Source organism: Natator depressus, chromosome 1, assembly GCF_965152275.1.
Source record: "Natator depressus isolate rNatDep1 chromosome 1, rNatDep2.hap1, whole genome shotgun sequence".
NCBI classification, from domain to species: Eukaryota; Metazoa; Chordata; order Testudines; family Cheloniidae; genus Natator; species Natator depressus.
In genome coordinates, this window is record NC_134234.1 from 77,267,030 (window position 1) to 77,285,473 (window position 18,444).

The window sequence follows — 18,444 nt, forward strand, 5'->3', positions numbered from 1 at the left end:
CAATCTTAAACTCATCCCTCTGATCTAAGCATTATACAAGAATATGTAACTTTAAGGTTAGTTGTGTTGGCATTTATTTCCACCTTAGTTTATGTTAAACCATTGATTGGTCATGTCTGAAATACTATGCTTATTTCTAGATTACAACAGCAATATTTGTTTTCAGAACCCATTAACTACAGGTCACTGACCCTCCCTTTAAGTAAATGCAAAATACATTAACCAGCATAAATGATCTAGAAGCCAACACAATTACCTTAAAAAGAAAGCTCTTAGACTAGAGAGGGGAAAAACAGCCTTCCACAAGATATAAAAGATTTAAGGTTGTATTGTTTCCTTCATTCAAAAACAGGTATTTGACAAATGGGTTGGTGGAGTTTCTCAAAGCATAGACTAAATGGTGCAGAGCCAAGTTAGATTTAAAAACAAAACGGAACACAATACACAAAATAATGGGTAGAAATGCAATGGGTAGAAATGGAATTTAAGTGGCCCATTAGAGAGAAAGGTCTACACAGCAGAACAGCAAAGAATAGCCCTTTATTTAGAATTACTTTATTCTAAAATGTTAAAACTTGCCTTGGACTTTGCTGCCTTCACAAGGATGTCATAATTTGATGGAGGAGGAGCCGGGTGTTTCCGGAGCAAGGCATATTCTGAGAATTCCTCATGAATTTTTTTTGCTACGGAGATATTGGCAAGCAACATAAACTCTTCAACCATGGAATTAGTTTCTCTGTCAACAGGAAACATTTTGCACTGTTAGAAGAATATCCAATTTTTGATTTGCTTAAGCACTCAATAAAGAAGTCTTTTTACTACCTCTGACAAGATTCTAAAACTGAGCCTAGTAAACTGGCAATTTAGAACATTTATACAAACATAAGTAGACAAAATTTTAAAATATGTAAAGACAAACCTGTATATTTACACAGGTCCAAAAAGGAGGTAGAGACAGAAGCAAAAAGTTACACTAAACCAATCCTACAATTTATCTGGGGGGAAGAATGGGGACAAAATCACAATAAAAAGTCTGTCAATCAGATCACATGGCATTAGTTTATTCAGCACTTATTCAGAAGGGAAATCGTGGGATAAGCCACTTCACATTTTCTTAAATAGTCTAGTATAATTGTTCTAATATTAAAGCACACTATACATAAAAGAACTCATTTGCACATATGCCAGATAAAGTTGGGAGATGATCTAATGGAGTCAAAAAAATTTTGACTTAAAAGTTGGGCTGGGCTTAAAGGAGCTGGCTACGCAGATAAGCTTAGTTCCTCTCTTCCTGAAAGTCCCTCGGTAGCACTATGTCCTATATTAACATAAAGTATCTCGGGATCACTGTGCATGTATATAAATGCTGTGTGTCTGCCCAGATCTCTGTCTCCCAGTGTGCCCCACCGATGCTGTCCTCCCTTGGCCCCCAAACTTCAGGTCCAGTGTTTCCAACAGGCAGTGTTTGTCCTCATCACCAGGAGGGAGCTGGTAGGGATCCCTCTGCCTCATCCCCATGTGCTCCAGGCTTCTGGGGAAGGGATTCTCCATTTGCTTCCTGTACGTGCAGCAAGCAGGATGGAAGCTGTACTCTACCCTCTCATTCCCCTGCTCGCTGCCTTTCAGCTGGTACTTCCTCTGCCTTTCAGCTGGTGAACTGAGCTCTTATCTATGTTCATCAACTGTTAGGTAGCCCCACAGGAGATTGAGAGGGCACGTTGAGCCTGACATTAACACTAACGTTAGGCACTCAGGATTTGAACATTTTGGTCTACACTCATAAAAAGTAAGATCTCAATTTGAAATATTACTATGGACCTTCCCTGATTTACATACTTCATAGACTTATTAGGAAATTCATAGAAATCATAGTCCATCTAGGATTAACTGACCAAATGTAAGTGGACTCTACAAATGCACTATTCAATAAACAAAATAACTCCTCCCACCAGAAACCCATAACACATACTTAAGCTCTTTGGTCTGCAAATCAATAGGATCATGAGTTTCACTATCTATATGGAAACGAACTTCGGGTGAGGAAAGTGTTAAAGCCCTGAAAGACAATAAACAGAACAAAATAATCATGTATTACAGCAAAAAGTACTGGAAGGCTCAGTTTAAGTAGTCTGAACAATTATACTGCTTGACTGTGATATAGGTCAAGCAAGTGCAAATTATTTCTATTAACAGGAGTTAGGGATGCTTGGCATCTCTGAGGATCAGCCCCTGAATTCCCAAACCAAAATGTTACTGCACTTCTATGGGTATGTCTACACTTCAATCTAGGGGTGTGATTTCCAATTTAAGGAGACATACTCACGCTAGTGTGCTAAAGATAGGATGTAGCTACAGCAGTGGAAGGGGTTAGCAGCCCCAAGTGTGTGCTCATCAGAGATGCTAGTACATACTCGGGGAAGCTAACCCCTCCTACTGTGGCAAGCTACCACAAGTAGGTCTCCTCAAACTGGGAATTACATCCTCAGCTTGAAGTATACACATATCCTGTGTTTGTACTTTTAGGAGATATAATTTTCTACTTCCTCTTGCAGAGATAAAGAAAAGTTAACGTTCCTAAATACGCAGCTACTTGAGATGACTGAATATTGTAAGATGAAAGCTGGAAACAAAAACCCTTCTTTATATGTTTCTTGTACAGTACAGTATTTCAAATGATACCTAGCAGTTCTGCTACAGCTCAGGTTGTTTCAGTTTTAGTTAGAACCTCAATTCCCTAAATGGTCTTTCCTCTCGCACTATAGAAACTTTCTGGCACTCCTTTAACCCAAAAACAAGTCTAAACAGTAAGTTTTGTAAAGTGGCTAGGCTTTAAAAATATAATTGGATTGCTATGAAAACCTTATTACAAATATCTATCGCAAACTTACAAAAGAAAATTAAAAGGTTAAGTATAGTTGGAGAACTTAAAATAACTACCTTATACATAGTCTATATTATTTTATAATGGCAATCTAACACTGGTCTTCGAAATGTTATATTGGCTAGTGCAGACTAACACCAAGCGGTATGATATAGTTGGACAGATTTAAAACAACTAAACAGATGAGACCATGACATTAAAACCAATTTGAACAAATGTACCCATTATCAATTCTTTTCTTCTTCAGAATTTTTGCTAATTTATTTAGTCCACGCAAACTAGTAGTAATATCATCTTTCATGCTTGAGGAATCAATTCTCATCTGTGCCTCCGCGTATGTAAGGGATGCCTTGAAAAGAAAAACAAACAATGTGACAATACCATAAACAACTGAGTACTGAACAGCAAAATGTTCTTCCCTTTGTTGTAAATACAAGTCATAGTTCATTGTCAAAGTATGCTGAAAACCAGCACAAACAAGGAAATCATAATCCCAAAGACTACCACTCGACACTGAATTTACCTCATCATCCTCAAGTGTTCTGAGACTAGCACAACAGAAAACACATATACAGATGTACAAAATTTGGCTTTTACACTGTACTTTTTGTGTCTCAGAGACATACGTTAGCCCTGATTTTCAGATTTGCTGGGCACTTGCAGCTCCCCTTGATTGTACAAGAAGTTATGGGTGCTTGACACATCTGAAAATCAGGCCCATTATATTTTCATAAACGTATGCAAATATCAGGCCAAAAAGTATAGGAGGAGAAATGTAACCTCTTGTTTAATTGCCTTAACATGTTGATTCAGGCAAGGCATTTATTTTGACTTTATTTAAAAAGTCATTTTCTAATTATAAAATGAAATAAAAATGTAGAAAAAACAAAAGGAGTAATGAAAAGAAGAAAAAACTCCTATATATTGAGTCTCTGGATCCTTAGGACATTCAGTTTCCAGTAAAGTTTTTCCAGGTTGTTTTTATAAGCATTAAAATAATATTTTAATACACATAACTAACCTTGGAATTAATAACACTCTTGGTAAATCTGGTTTTTAAAATTTCAGCATTGTGGTTCATTTCCCATATACATGAAAATGCAAACCTAAAAAAAAGAATCAACTGAAGTTAAAAACATGGAAAAAACATCTGGAGCTACTTGGACAAGATCTAAATATAGATTAGGTACAAATACCTGTCCACGTTAGATCTCAAGGAGCATAAATTGGAGCTAAGCAACTCTGGAACCATATCAATCCTCTGTAAAACAAGGGATAAACAAACTATTTAGCAATACATACAGTTTTACCTAAATTAGTTAGAGACTTCTTTCCATCCCAAATCATAGGACAATAAAATATTTAACAGCAAGAAAATATTAGTTCTAAGCTTTTATTAAATGGCTCTTCCAGCAGGCATTAATCTCATCATGAAAAATATAAAATAGGTTTTCAGATTTATAAGAAAAAGGAATACACAACTTCAGAAGAAGCTTATTCCTTCTGAGTGGGATCTAACAGGTGTCAGTTTTTGTAACAGCTCTTTCTACAGTAGCTATTATTGAAAAGAAATGGTGGTCCATAGGAAATATACTGCTGCGAGTTAGACAAAACAAATGGAGCTGAATCGGGCACAGACATCTGTGTGATGGAGCCTTTCTAGGCTACAAGAGATTCTGCAATGAGAAAAGCCAATCAGATGTTACTATATTAAACTGAGCAGACTCCACAGCTTTGACTATCTTGTTGCCTATGAATGCCACACCACTGTATTTACTTTAGGATTCTGTACTTGTGCCAATTGTTCTACTGTAACTACCAATTACTGTGTCAGCTCTACTCTGGCTGATGACCAGTAAGTGAAGGAACTACAACTCTGATCTTTAACAGTGATCTGCAAATTACAATGAGTTTAATACTCCAGAGTCAGAAGTATGTAGAACACCGCTCTTAATCCTGCTACTTGGGACATACAGTATATGCAACATACTTCTAAAGCGATGTATTTCTTATTGTGATTTACAGAGAACCTTTAGAATGATCTACAGTCCTGCTCTATTGGCTGACTCCTGATACAATGTATGTTTACTTTAACACATGATCCAAATTAAGTACAGTCTAAAGACCTCCCTTTTGTTCAGCTTGGAGATAATGATATGTCTCCGTCTCCTCCAAATAAAATGTTAGCAACAACATTCCACCAAAACAAGAAAGCTCTATGAAAAGAGCATTTACTTTTTCACATAGATATACAGTTGTTCCTCTTTTTGCTGACTCTTGGTCCAAAGCGTTTCCTGGTCGAATAAAATGGCTGACGTCTGCAATATGTACACCAACCTTTGAAAGAAATAAAAACATGATTTTCAGCATATCACACTGTATGCATTTTATGGATTGAAGCAGTGGTTCTTGTATTATCTTAAGCAGAGATTCACAATATGAAAAACTGTCTGTGTTTTCATCTCTCCTCACAATCTCGTTTCCCTGCAGCAACTACTGTGACTGATTCCATGAACAAGTAACTTTAATTTAATTTCACTTTAAAGTGATGTTTACAGTAGATACAAGATAGGGGTCCACATCTATTGCCCAGGTGACAGACTTTACATTTATTGGGATGGTAACTCTCCTTGTTGCTTGCAGCCTCCACTGCTCTAATCTCTCTCCAAGTGAAACTGCAATTTGGGTTTGTCTTCCTCCATGTTTGCTAGCCCTACAATTTTGGTGTTATGTGCTATTATTGTCACAAGCTAATATATATCAAGACACACAATACAACGAGTTGTGAGGTGCAAAAAGGTGTTTTACGAGTAACTTAAAAAAACCCAAACAACCCCCACCTTCCCAACCTTTGTAAAAATCCCTTAGACTCCTAGACTGCGCATATAACACATGGAAAATGGGAATAGCAAATACAATGCATGCACAACATTGTGGTAAAAATTAACTTTTCAAATTTCCTGAACTACAAGCTTGGTTTCTCAACATTAATGTTAACTAGTATTAATATTCCACTTTTACTTCTTTTTTTAAATAGACACCAGAGTTCACTAGTGAACCTGTGCTACCTGGATATAAGCACAGTCTCAGAGAACATGAAAAGCTATACACATATGTACATGCATCTGTATTATGACCCTCACCCTACAAAGGGCACAAATCACCTCATAGGAGTCCACCTGTGGGATTCTGAATGCGTGCAGGATCAGGGCCTACTACTACACATTGGAAGTATTAAAATGCATGTGCAAAACAACTAATATCAAATGGTCATATCTTCAGTAACTGAAAACCAATGTTTTTCACACCTAGTCCTAGACCTCAGTGAGACTTAATTCCATGCTAAGCATGTCAAATTTCCATTAACTAGTTATTCCATCTGTGCATAACTTAAAGAATAGCCAAACACAAATGTGTTAAAAAAGAAAAGGAAGCCGCAGATATAAGATCTTTGGGCAGACAGCACACTTGGAAGATTTCAGGCCAAGAGCAGGATTATTGGGAAAATTATGAGTGAGAACTGGGGATTATAGTTAAATATATTTTACAGCCTAGAAATGTCTTCTCCAAGCAACCACTTTAAGGACTTGTTTCCACTTAAAATGCCACAGTGGCACAGATGCGTTGTTGTAGCTGCATTGCTATAGCGTTTTAAGTGTAGACACTTCCTATGCTGACAGGAGGTGTTCTCTCGTCAGAGTAAGTAATCCACCTCCCTGAGAGGTGGTAGCTAGGTTGACACAAGAATTTTTCTGTCGACCGAGCGCTGTGTGCATGAGGATTTAGGTCAGCTTAACAGCGCCATTCAGAGATAATGGATTTTTCACACCCGACTGACAGTTAAACCGACTTAATTTTCTAGTGTAGACCAGGCCTAAGAGACTCGCTGAAGCAATCTAAGGGCATGTCTTCACTAGCAACATTAAAGCACTGCCGCAGCAGCGCTTTATATGGCTGTGTAGTCAAGGCACCTCCACAAGGGGAATAGTTACCAGCGCTGGGAGCCGCTGGTGCACTATCTACGCTGGCACTTTACAGAGCTGAAATTTACAGTACTCAGAGGGGTATTTTTTCACACCCGAGTGAGAAAGTTGCAGCGCTGTGAAGTGCCAGTGCAGACAAGCCCTCTCGCAGCATTTTCCCTAAATGCTGAGTGACATTGCATATCACACACCCATTTCAAAATTAAAAAAAACCAACAAATCTTTTTTGTGACTTTCTTGGAAAAGTGAAACTTAATCTCAAGAAATATTTTTAGAAATCCTCCTTGTCCACCCAGTCACATTTCATTTTAATGTGCTGATATCAGTGGCTCCATTACTGCAACTGGTGAAGACAAAAACATTTTCTAGCGCTGCACATTAAAGAAATCCCATTTCAGTTCCTTCTGCCATTACACTGTTGTTTGAGGAAAAGGGGGGGGGACAACGACGACAAATAAATGGCCCATAGATAAGAAAATAATGGAACAAAATACCTCTAGATTTCCATTTTCCAGTTCTCTGCAATGTAATGCATCATCAATATCAGTACAGCCTGGAGGATCCACGCTACAAACACACAGATACCTTAAGTCTTCTCTAAATTTCATGTCCTGAAATTTTAAACAAGTTTTTCAAACATATTGTAGAAACCAAACTACAAAATGTCATTAGAGGAATGTACTTTGGGGTAAGATTTTCAAAAGCACCTAAGTGAGTTATGAGCACAAGTCACATCAACTTTCAGTAATAGAAGAGCTTCTCTCTTGTATACAGTTAGGTCAAAGTGTACAGGTACTACAGTGATGGACAGAAGAACTATGAGAGAAATGTTTAAAGCATTTGCTATTTACTGGCAAACAGAAGAAAAAAGACACAAGCTTTTCATGAGCTGAGTCAGCATGAAGTTAGTAAATGATCAGGAGCTAAGCAACAGCGGTTCTGACACTCAGTCCTTCCGAGTGTCAGAGTCAGTATTTCTTGGCTCCTGATCCTTTGCACAGCTCATGCTGACTTGGAGTTCATGGAAAATTTTGTGGTTCAGGAGAAATCATATAACCTCTCTGTCTCAGTTTTCCAGTTTAAAAAAAAAGTTGCAAATGAATATGTGTAATGAATGTAAAATGAGGATACTACTCACCTACCTCACAGAGGTTATTACAAGGGTCAGTTAATGTTTGTAGAGAGCCTTGATTACAAGTGATTATTTTATACATCCTAAAATAGTCATTTCCCACATTTAGGTTATATCATTGGAGGAAATGCACTTTGAACTCAATAAACAGGAAGTTAACTAGTTGGTTTTGTATTGAATATGCTTTGAAGATTTGGGAGAGCGGTTGAAGAAATCTAATACAGCATAACTCTTGCTGGTGGAACGAAGGAAAGAGCGAAGTAGAAATAACATTTTAAAATTCTCATCCCAAGAGACGGTAGGTTTGGAAAAGTTCTTCCCCTCCCATCTTTATTCTCTGAGATCCCTTTGCAACAAGACAGAGAAATTTTGTGTCTGGCTTTGAAGGAGGAGTCGTGGTAGTCCTTGAGCTCAGTTAAAACTGGTGTTGTCATAGAGTGACTGGCCCCTTTAAGAGGGAGTGTGGTCCAGTGCACTCTATGACTGGCTACCTGGTCTGAACTGGGCTTAAGGGAAAGCACCTGGGCCCTAATAAAAGAAGAAACAGTACAAAGACTGCAGAGAGTGAGAACGGGTCCTACAGCGAAGACCCTGAGATCAAGGGTCAACCCCAGGAGGGGCTGAGAATGGCTTACTAAAGCAGGGACAAGCCTATGACACTAGGGGCATTTTGAGACAGTACCTCAGAGAGGAGGAGCTGTGCCCAGCTTCGGGCAGGGGGTAGATTTTTTGTGTGCGTGTGTTTATTTTGAACCATATGCCAATAAAACCTGTCCCTAGGGGAGGGGTATTACGGAACAGAGAGAAAGACTGTATGGAGCTCACAAGACTGAATGGAGCCCTGAAAAGGAGAAGCAGAGGTAGAGTGCTACAAGGGGGTGCTCAGGTGGCAGCCACTCTGTTACATGTGTTTTTAATTTACCTCTTCTGTAATGCTCCATGGCATTTTTGGTAAGAAGCTAAGAACAGCCTGGGAGAAAGCCTGATGGGGAACATCATGTTCAAGAAGCAGAACTTCTGTCTCAGTCTCTTTATCTCCAGCAGTTCCTAAATTCTTTACAAAGTGACCCTAAGAAACGAGAGAGAGATATTTAAGCAGCATCTTGACACAGGGCTGTTTGACAAATACTTAACATTACAATCTCTTAAGCTGTTATTGAGCTAAACTATACAGTACACTCTCCCCTTAGCTACTTCCTCATCTCGGAGGTCCATTGTTTTTTTGTGGCACACACATTCCCTGAGAACTGTTCTAGCCAAAGATATTTAAGTTTCAAGATTTTACCCACTCTTTATTTCCCCCTTTGGAGCCACAATGCCCTCCTTGAGAGAGATGGTACTCTCTCCACAGTTATACTCTCTCCACATTTCAGATTATAATACTCTTTTGATACTGATTTGATTTCCCAGATTGTTAGAAATATTAACAACTTCTTTCACTTCAAAGTCCCATAATGTGCTTCACAGAGGTTAACTTCGAGGCCTGTTTATTATTTTTGAATATTGCATACACTGACAGTAATGTACAGGAAAAGGAAAACACAGCATTTCCTGGCCTATATAAGTAAAAACACCAGAATCAGTTCAGAAATATTTCATTTCAGAACTTTAGGACCAGACTTTCAAAGCCTAAATACAAGAGATGAGAGTAAGCAGCAGCTATGGATGCTCAGCACCTCTGAAGAAAAAAAAAAGCGGGACCTCTTTAGATGCTCAAGTTTGAGAGCTGTGACCTCAAATGTTATTCAATCATATCATTATTTTGGGAACTTCCTCAGCATTGCTAAAGGTACTCAAAACATGTAACACAAGAAAGTTTTAAGTCACCTAGCTTAATACTACTAATAGTTCTGATCATTATATTAAAAATTACTATTCTCAGATATATAATAATGAAATTTTTATTTTAAAACTTACATTAGGATATCTGGAATTTCTGGGCCAACCATCAATAGCAACAATAATTCTTTGTCCCTCTAATGCAGAAGATTGTCTGGTTTCTATTCGAATTCGAGGGATTCTGCGATCAGCCGGTGTAAACAAATGCCGTCTGGCCTGTTGAAATAGAAAAGGAGGAGAAACAACTTTTCCCCTTCCCCCCCTTTTTTTAAAAAAAAAAAACAAAACATTTACAACAAACAGAATATTTGCTTACCTCTTTTATCTGTGATTTGGAAAGCATACCACAAAATGGTCTCCAATTTCTTTTTATAATACCTACTACTCTTCCTGATGGTCTCAACATATTCTTGCTTACAGATGACTTTAGCTAGGATTTAAAACACAAACAGTATTTGAGTTCATTATTTTAAACATAGCTAATATAGTAAATAATCTAACTCATGCTTTAAGGACACAATTTTATCTGTCACTGTAATGGTCATAAACTATATTATGACATCATAAATAGGACCATGACTCTTCCATCCTCCCATATCCTTTACACCACTTTTAATGTCTGCAAGGTGTGACATCAGCTGCTTTGATTTAGATTAAACTGGTTTTACCCCTAAATGTACAGATATATTACATAAGAACACCACAGTGGTGAAAAAAAATTTGCAAAAAGGGCCCATAGATTCCAAGGCCAGAAGGGATGACGTGATCATCTAGTCTGACTTCCTGCATACACCGGCCCCAGAACTGCCCCCAAAATAACCCTAGAGATCTTTCTGAAAAACATCCAATCTTGATTTAAAAATTGGTCAGTGATGGAGACTCCACCCTGGCCCTTGGTAAATTGTTCCAATGCTTAAATGTCCAATGCTTAAATTGTTCTTGCTGTTAAAAATGTACGCCTTATTTCCAGTCTGAATTTGTCTATTTTCATCTTCCAGCATTTGGATCAGGTATACCTTTCTCTGCTAGATAAAGAGCCTATTACTGAATATTTGTTCCCCATATATGTACTTATAACTGATCAAGTCACCCCTTAATCGTCTCTTTGTTAAGGTAAGTAGACTGAAAGAGATCAGTGTATCACCATAAGGCAGGTTTTATAATCCTTTACTCATTCTCATAGCTCTTCTCTGAACTCTAATTTATCAACATGCTTCTTGAATTGTGGACACCACAACCAGACACAGTATTCCAGCAGTCGTCACACCAGTGATAAATACAGGTGTAAAATAACCTCTCTGCTCCTACTTGAAATTACCCTGTTTATGCATCCCAGCATCACATTAGCTCTTTTGGCCACAAGGTCGAACTGGGAGCTCATGTTCAGCTGATTATCCCCAATGACTTCAAATCTGTGTGTGTGAGAGGAATGCTCTCTTGTTCTGCTGCCCACACAATCCCTCAACTCTCCTCCACCCTTGCTGTTCTGTAAACCTCTTAACAAAAGAGTCTTGTTACTCGGGGATGTGAATGGGGGAGGAGGAAGCTATGTGCTTATTTTAAGACAACAATTTAAAAGCCAGGAAATTCAAAGTTAATGTAACAGGCATTTGACTATATGGAAATTAAGGTGCCCACTGTATCTGAACTCCACCCCCACAGAAATACTATCTTCCTGTCTCTTTTTGTGAATGGAGTATCACAAATATGTACCATAGAATGCTTTATAAATGGTTCCTTATATACATGACCCCACTGAAGGCTAACGGTCTGTCATCACACTTAACCTTTGCTCTTTTCATGCAAGAGCTGTAATCTGGACCTAGCTCCGTGTCTAATAACTGGCTCGTACATGGAATCAGAAGGTAATCACGTGAGACCTTCCATACATTCCAGGAGCAGGACCATTTATGAGCAGGGACTAATCACCCCCAGTATGCTATTTTTCTAATTAGAAACTTGTACAGTGCATCTTTTTTACATATCTGTGCACATTTAGTACATCTGTATGTCTATAATAAAGGCAGGACAATTGTGTAATTAAGATTAAGGCATCCAAGTTTTTGTGAAGAATAAGAAAAAATCTGTAACAAATTGTTATTTGTAATCAAAAATAAAAGGATGGTGAAGTTTCTGATTTTTCTCAGAAATTACGAAAGGCAGTGTTTAAACAGCGTAGGCATCTTTTCTATGTATTTAAAAGAAATATAAATATTTGAAAAGACGTGAAATTTAACTTTATGTGTGAATTTCCTGGTTGTTGTGGGGTTTTTGTTTTAAATAACCACTGTTTTTGTAAGGTATTTTATTGACACCCCCTTAAGCTGCTGCTAAGTACACGTATCATCAATGTTATCTTTACTTGCTTGGGAAAGGTTAAGTTCTCAATAAATTATCATCCCCATAAAAATAAAATAAAAAATAAGAGCAGCAGGTAAACTGGAGGATACATCTAGTTTTGAAGGAAATTTTATACAAATCACATGGAGAAGAGAGTGAGAGGTAAGAAAGTCTGTATCCAGCTATGACCTGGCTACACTGGCATTCCTGATTTCACATCTCTCACCACTAGAACTGGATGAAAAAAAATGGGTATCGTTATAAAATTTTATCCATTTTGTCAAAACTATAAATTTTGGAAATTTTTAACTAGACCTATTGAACTCATCTTTCAAGAGCTGAAATAGATCTTTCTCCAGGTTGCCAGGCAACGAGAAGAAAGGAGACAACACAGGAGCACAAATAGGACTGAATCAGAAACCTGTCATTTATATCATACAGAATTTTCTTTTTCTTCTTCGTTTTCATCATCATCTTCATTTTGACCCTCATCTTGCAAAACCACAGAGGATGGTGCAACCCACTGGTCTTTTGCCAACAGTTCCACAGCTACTAGATCTTCATGAACTGCTCGGTTTAAATTTTTAAGCCCTTGTATAATTATCTGTTTAAGAAAACAATGTTTTAGATATTAAAATTACAAAATTTTACAGTAGTCCCGCAGAGGCCCTATTGTGTTAGGCACAGTACACACGTACAATAGAAGCAGCAGTCCCTGTCCCAAAGAGCTTACACAGTCATTAAGAGCTAGCAATAACTATTTTTTCCATCCCAGGTCTCTTTCAGTACTAAAAATACTTTCCTAGTATTCTCACTCCCACTAACCTCACATTTTTCAGATTTTAACCCAGATTGAATTTGGAAAATCCAAGAGTTATCTCCTTTTATTGTTAATCTTTGTTTCAACTGATTTAAAATTTATCTTAAATGTATAAGGAACTTTATTAAAGCACAAATGTGACCTTTCATACGTTTCCCTTGTGACACTGGTAAACCAAGTGCCAGATCTGACCAAAACTGTAGGCATTAGCTAAGACTCATAGCTGCAAACCAAATCAGCATATTTGTAATAATAAGTATTATTAATTATTATTATAAGACTGTATTTAGTGTTTAGACTATGAAATGTTTGTAAGTTGCTACATGCGTTAATCTCACTTGTAAGGTCTGTATCCCATGCTATAAGGAAATATGTAAGTTTTGTTTTATGACCTTGAAAATGTTTGCTCTGAACTTGTGAACACAAGTGGGGAATTGTCCCTCCCACCCATTAAGGACATCTATCAAAATTAAATGGATCATTATGGGACATCACTATACAAAGGACTGTGAATGGCCTCATCACACCTTAGAAATGCTACATGCAAGAGAGCTCCTCTCATGGACTGGAAAGCCAAAAGTAAAAAATAAAACAGGGTCAAAAGAAAACTATTCATCTCTCTTTGTTGTTTGAACTCTCACAGGGTCAAAGACACTAAACTAAAGCAGAGCTCCCCAGGGTTGACCTGAGTCTGCCCTGAAAGACATTTTGAACGGACAGATTATTACCACATCTCTGTCATCTTTAGGAATCACAGATGGTGACTCAATGTGAGCATGTTTGCTTGCTTTACCCTGTAAAATAACTCATTTCTTTTTCCTAATAAAGGTTAATAAACCTTTAGATAGCTTATTACAGGACTGGCTACAGAAGTGCTCCTTGGTATAAGGTCTAGGGTATCAACTGATCTGGGGTGAGTGAGTGGTCTCTTGGGACCGGAAGCAACCTGAATATTTTGTGACTGTTGGTATAACTGACCATTTGTCACTATGTCCAGCTTGCCTGAGTGGCCAGATAGACTGGAGAGTCTGTGAGTCAATGGTAAAACTGTAACAGTGATCCTGGAGTTCACATCTGTTACTGGGTTGGTAAAATCTAATTACAGATATAGAACACACCACCTCATGTTTCACATGTATGCAAAGGAATCAATTAAAAATATTACAAGAAGAGACTCTATGGTATTGCACACGTCCAATACAAAACCACTGACTCCACAAACATCTCCCATGTCGTGATGAAGAAACTACTATCTCATACTTGTACGAGTTAACTGTATACCTTGCAGGAAAAACATTGAGCAATTCTTTGCATGCTAAAAAGAATTGTCCTTGTTACATGGTGTAATGAAGCTGCTGCCTCACCTGTTAGGATACAGATATTCAGGCCTGTTTGTAAAGGCCTATACTCTAAGAATTTAGGTGTATTCTTATCACTTGGCTAGTTATAGAGGTATAAAAGAAAGAATCAAAATCACTGTCTGCTGGTGTAAGAGCCTTCTCTTACTGTGACAGTCTGAGGCTCTGTTCTTAGGCTAAGGCCTTTGGCTAAGCAACAGAGGCAGCCATAAGCTGGGAAGCGAATGGTCACATCCTCACGTTCCAAACCAGTCACACTGAAATAAGGTGTTATTGGGCTGTTAGGAATACAATCCTGTCCTGATAATGCCTATCGCCTCCAGAGAAAGGGAAGTGCCTAGAAAATGTAAAAGGAAACTTAGTCTGATAGCATCCGGTCTGACAAGAACTCACTTATCAATAGCTGGGATGTGAAATCCTCACTTCTGTATTGTTTTGTCATTATAATTCCCACTTTGCTATTGTTGGTCTGTATAATCTCTGCCTGGTTCTGTAATTGTTCCTGTCTGCTGTATAATTAATTTTGCTGGGTGTAAACTAATTAAGGTGGTGGGATATAATTGGTTACATAATCATGTTACAATACGTTAGGATTGGTTAATTAAATTTCAGGAAAATGACTGGTTAAGGTATAGCTAAGCAGAACTCAAGTTTTACTATATAGTCTGCAGTCAATCAGGAAGTGGGTGGGTGTGTCGGAAAATGGGAAGAGGGAATGGGGAAACTGGAATCATGTTTTGCTAAAGGGGGAAATGGGAACAGGGAATGGGGGTGGGGAAATTGGAATCATGTTTGACTAAGGGCAGGAATGGGAACAGGGACACAGGTGTAAGGCTCTGTGGTGTCAGAGCTGGGAAGGAGGACACTAAGGAAGGAAACTGGAATCATGCTTGCTGGAAGTTCACCCCAATAAACATCAAATTGTTTGTACCTTTGGACTTCGGGTATTGTTGCTCTCTGTTCATGCGAGAAGGACCAGGGAAGTAAGTGGGTGAAGCAATAAAGCTCCCTAACATCACCCAGTTCAGAGGAGTTTCTTAGTAGCTCCCATACGGCGGCTGACACTAAAGTTATCTTGTATGCGCTCAATGCCAGAGAGAGAGGTGCTACTAAACTCTGGATTTTTGCACAAGACACAGATGTTCTAGCGCTCTCTGAGAGACATTACACCCAAGATTTCTGCAAGATTCTGTTTCTGTGACTGCTGTTGTGGAACAGAATTGTTGTATATCCCTCTGAAATGCATTCCTATCACTTGGACCATTAAAAGTTGCTACAATGCCAGGTACCGGATGTGATACTACTGGAAGGCTGGCTGGAATGACCAAATTATCTTAATGGGAGGCATTTTATTCAACCTCTGATGACTCTCTCCTTACTCTGAAGGTGCTCACAACAGCTGAGACAGTCACTGATAAGGTAATAAATGAACTGGACATGTTTATATGCTGAGTTTACCATTTGAAGACCAACATTATTACACTTGCAGAGCTCTGTTGGTGGATGCTTTCCAAGAAGCAGACAAATGGAAAAAATTGCCACCAACAAAGGGTGCATTTATATCTGGTATCAACAGGGCAAATCATCAAGCAATGGAATGGTTCTGTGGATGATCAAGCACATCCAAAAACTACCCTCCCCTCCTGGGCACGGATGGGTCTTGGAGGAAGGATTTATCACACACCAGTGATATATAAAATACCACGCACGCCCAAATCAATCCTTCAGGTAATCAAATGCTTGTATGAATAGACTAGATACTCAACACCCTGCAAAGGTTTGGCTAACAGCGTGCCTTGTATGGAGATATGCAAGAGTGGCAATTTGTCTAGACGGAGATGACTCTGATGATGACTTGATGAATTAAAGTTTTCAGTCCTACATGTCAGGGCTAATTCCCCCAGGATTATCAAAGATCAAAGTCCTTCTTATGTAAGCAATGCATCCCTGTGTTAAACTAAAAAAAATGTGATTTTTAAAAATGTTCTCAACTATATATTTACACAATTGTTCAAGGTTTGTCGTGTTTGGTATCACTGTGTTTGTGACAGACCGGACTTTCAAATGATACCCAGCTTGACCCATTTTCAAAGACATTGTATTATCAAAGTTTCCACCAATTGGAAGACTTGGAGCTGGAAGAAAGCAGCAAGTCCTCCCTACGACGCAGAGGGTGACACGACTGAAATTATGATTTTGTAGATCTTTTTTAAACAAATCAAATGAGACCTTCCTTACCTTTCTATCACTAACTTGCCCACAGAATGAGATTTTACGACATTATATTCCCAGATTACTAACTTCAATAAGTGCTCAAGAAGATGAGCAAAAATATATATTTGAATGTACTCCAGACATATTTCCTTGGTCTTAAAAAGTGGACTTGTATATTGGTCAATAGAGAACCTTCTCACTTCGATTAACAAAGAGTCGGAGTTGTGGCAGAGAAAACTGGAGGGGGAAAAAAATGGCCGCAATAAAATGCACACTGCTCACAAAAAAGAAGCGGACAGTGCTATAAAAACCAAGATCTTGGTGGAAAACCTGAGTTAAAGACAACTGGGATGACATGACATAGATCACATATAGGTAACTAATGTAAAACTAAGAGAAAGGGCCTTCATTAAGCGAAGGGACATTATAGCAACATTTCAAAACAGTAAGAGGTCATGTGGCTCATCTACATAAATCCTTAGAAACCCATAAGTTATTCATAAAAACACACTGGATGTTTTTTCAAAACATGAAATCGAATGCAAAACTCACTTCTTTGTTCTCTTCAGTATCTCCATGAACCCATACTGTAGCTTCAAGATAATTATCTCTGTTGGCTCTGAAGGTTCCTTGAAAGTAGATTCCAGATTTTATGCCTTGCTGTAATTTGCTAAGAGGAAGATGCTCTGAAAAAATTATCCTTCCACTTTCTATTTCTTTCTGTTAAAAAAGTTAAAATTGGTAGTTGATTCACTGCATTCATAACTATCCTAAAACTAAGCTCACTGACATCAAATTCAGCCTACCGAACTCCAGTGCAAAAATCAGAGGTATAACCATTTGTTTAGGTAGCAATAAGAGTATATAAAATGTGCAGGCTACTGCTAACAGGAAGTGGATTACTGTCTCAAAGGTTTCACAGCAGTACAAGGACCCTGGAAGCATCACATACTGGGAGTTCCTTTCTTCTGCCTGCAGCTGCACACCATAGCCATATACTGTGTGGATGTCAAGTGCATTTATATTTATTCAGAGGTTATCAGGACAGCATCAAGTTTGTCTGAGGGAAAAACCGTTCCCAAGACAATATTTCTCAATGTTCCATGTAACCTCTCACCCCCTGCCAAATCCTAAACCTTTAAAATCACAACCAAATTAGAGTGATTTAAAGCATTTACTAAAACCACAACTTTAAGAGAAATATTGAGCAAAGCGAGAGCCTTGGAACCACATCAACTCTAATATATTTAGTAAATCAGAAAATATTTTGTCCCATATTAAATCATTGGTAATTATATGAGTATGTAGGTATTTGAAATACCTAAATTGTTTATACAAGTAAATCATATTAAATAAAAATTGATAGAAAATGCTCATGAAAAATATTAAATTAATGTGAGCTCTAAAATAACAGGAACAACCAAAGAGCTAACTGCTCCACAATCCAGTTTTAGGCAATGTTTGTTTACTCCAGCTATTCTGGCTATGGATCTACATTTTTGGTTCAATTGATATTGTTTTCACCTGACACTGAACGAGGAGCTATCTACCATAACTGTGACTTCTGCATGTAACTTGTAACTGTAACTGCATAAACAGTGCATTCTGAGCAACATTTCATTTCTCCAGCAGCAGCAAAACAATACTATCACGAAACTTTGATAAGTTAAGAATGCACATAAAGACCAGTATCACCATATTGCAAACCATTTACACTTCTTTTGAAGAGCTGGAACAAAAATAAATAAAAGAAAACATACCCCTTCATCAGATACACAAGCAAGCCGATCTACAAGATCAGGATTAGCTATCAAGCTCTTTATATACTCTTCACCTATAAAAACACAGGCAGATTATTTATTTACAAGATAAGTATG

The 18,444-nt window shown here is 38.0% G+C and overlaps 1 protein-coding gene across 3 annotated transcripts in view; it reads right to left on the reverse strand.

Moving 5' to 3' along the window:
* The window catches only part of DIS3 (DIS3 exosome endoribonuclease and 3''-5'' exoribonuclease), a 32,753-nt gene that overhangs the window by 8,925 nt on the left and 5,384 nt on the right, over positions 1-18,444 (reverse strand). For 2 of the 3 annotated variants that reach the window (XM_074961944.1, XM_074961924.1), the window contains 13 exons: positions 18,328-18,401; positions 17,120-17,287; positions 12,615-12,779; positions 10,152-10,265; positions 9,914-10,051; positions 8,919-9,065; positions 7,359-7,475; positions 5,012-5,218; positions 4,078-4,142; positions 3,903-3,987; positions 3,103-3,230; positions 1,970-2,056; positions 580-736 (listed from right to left, as the gene is read on the reverse strand). In XM_074961944.1, the coding sequence (XP_074818045.1) occupies positions 580-736; positions 1,970-2,056; positions 3,103-3,230; positions 3,903-3,987; positions 4,078-4,142; positions 5,012-5,218; positions 7,359-7,475; positions 8,919-9,065; positions 9,914-10,051; positions 10,152-10,265; positions 12,615-12,779; positions 17,120-17,287; positions 18,328-18,401 (1,652 nt within the window). The remainder of the gene's footprint in view (positions 1-579; positions 737-1,969; positions 2,057-3,102; positions 3,231-3,902; positions 3,988-4,077; positions 4,143-5,011; positions 5,219-7,358; positions 7,476-8,918; positions 9,066-9,913; positions 10,052-10,151; positions 10,266-12,614; positions 12,780-17,119; positions 17,288-18,327; positions 18,402-18,444) is intronic. The other variant, XM_074961935.1, reaches the window with a different exon arrangement.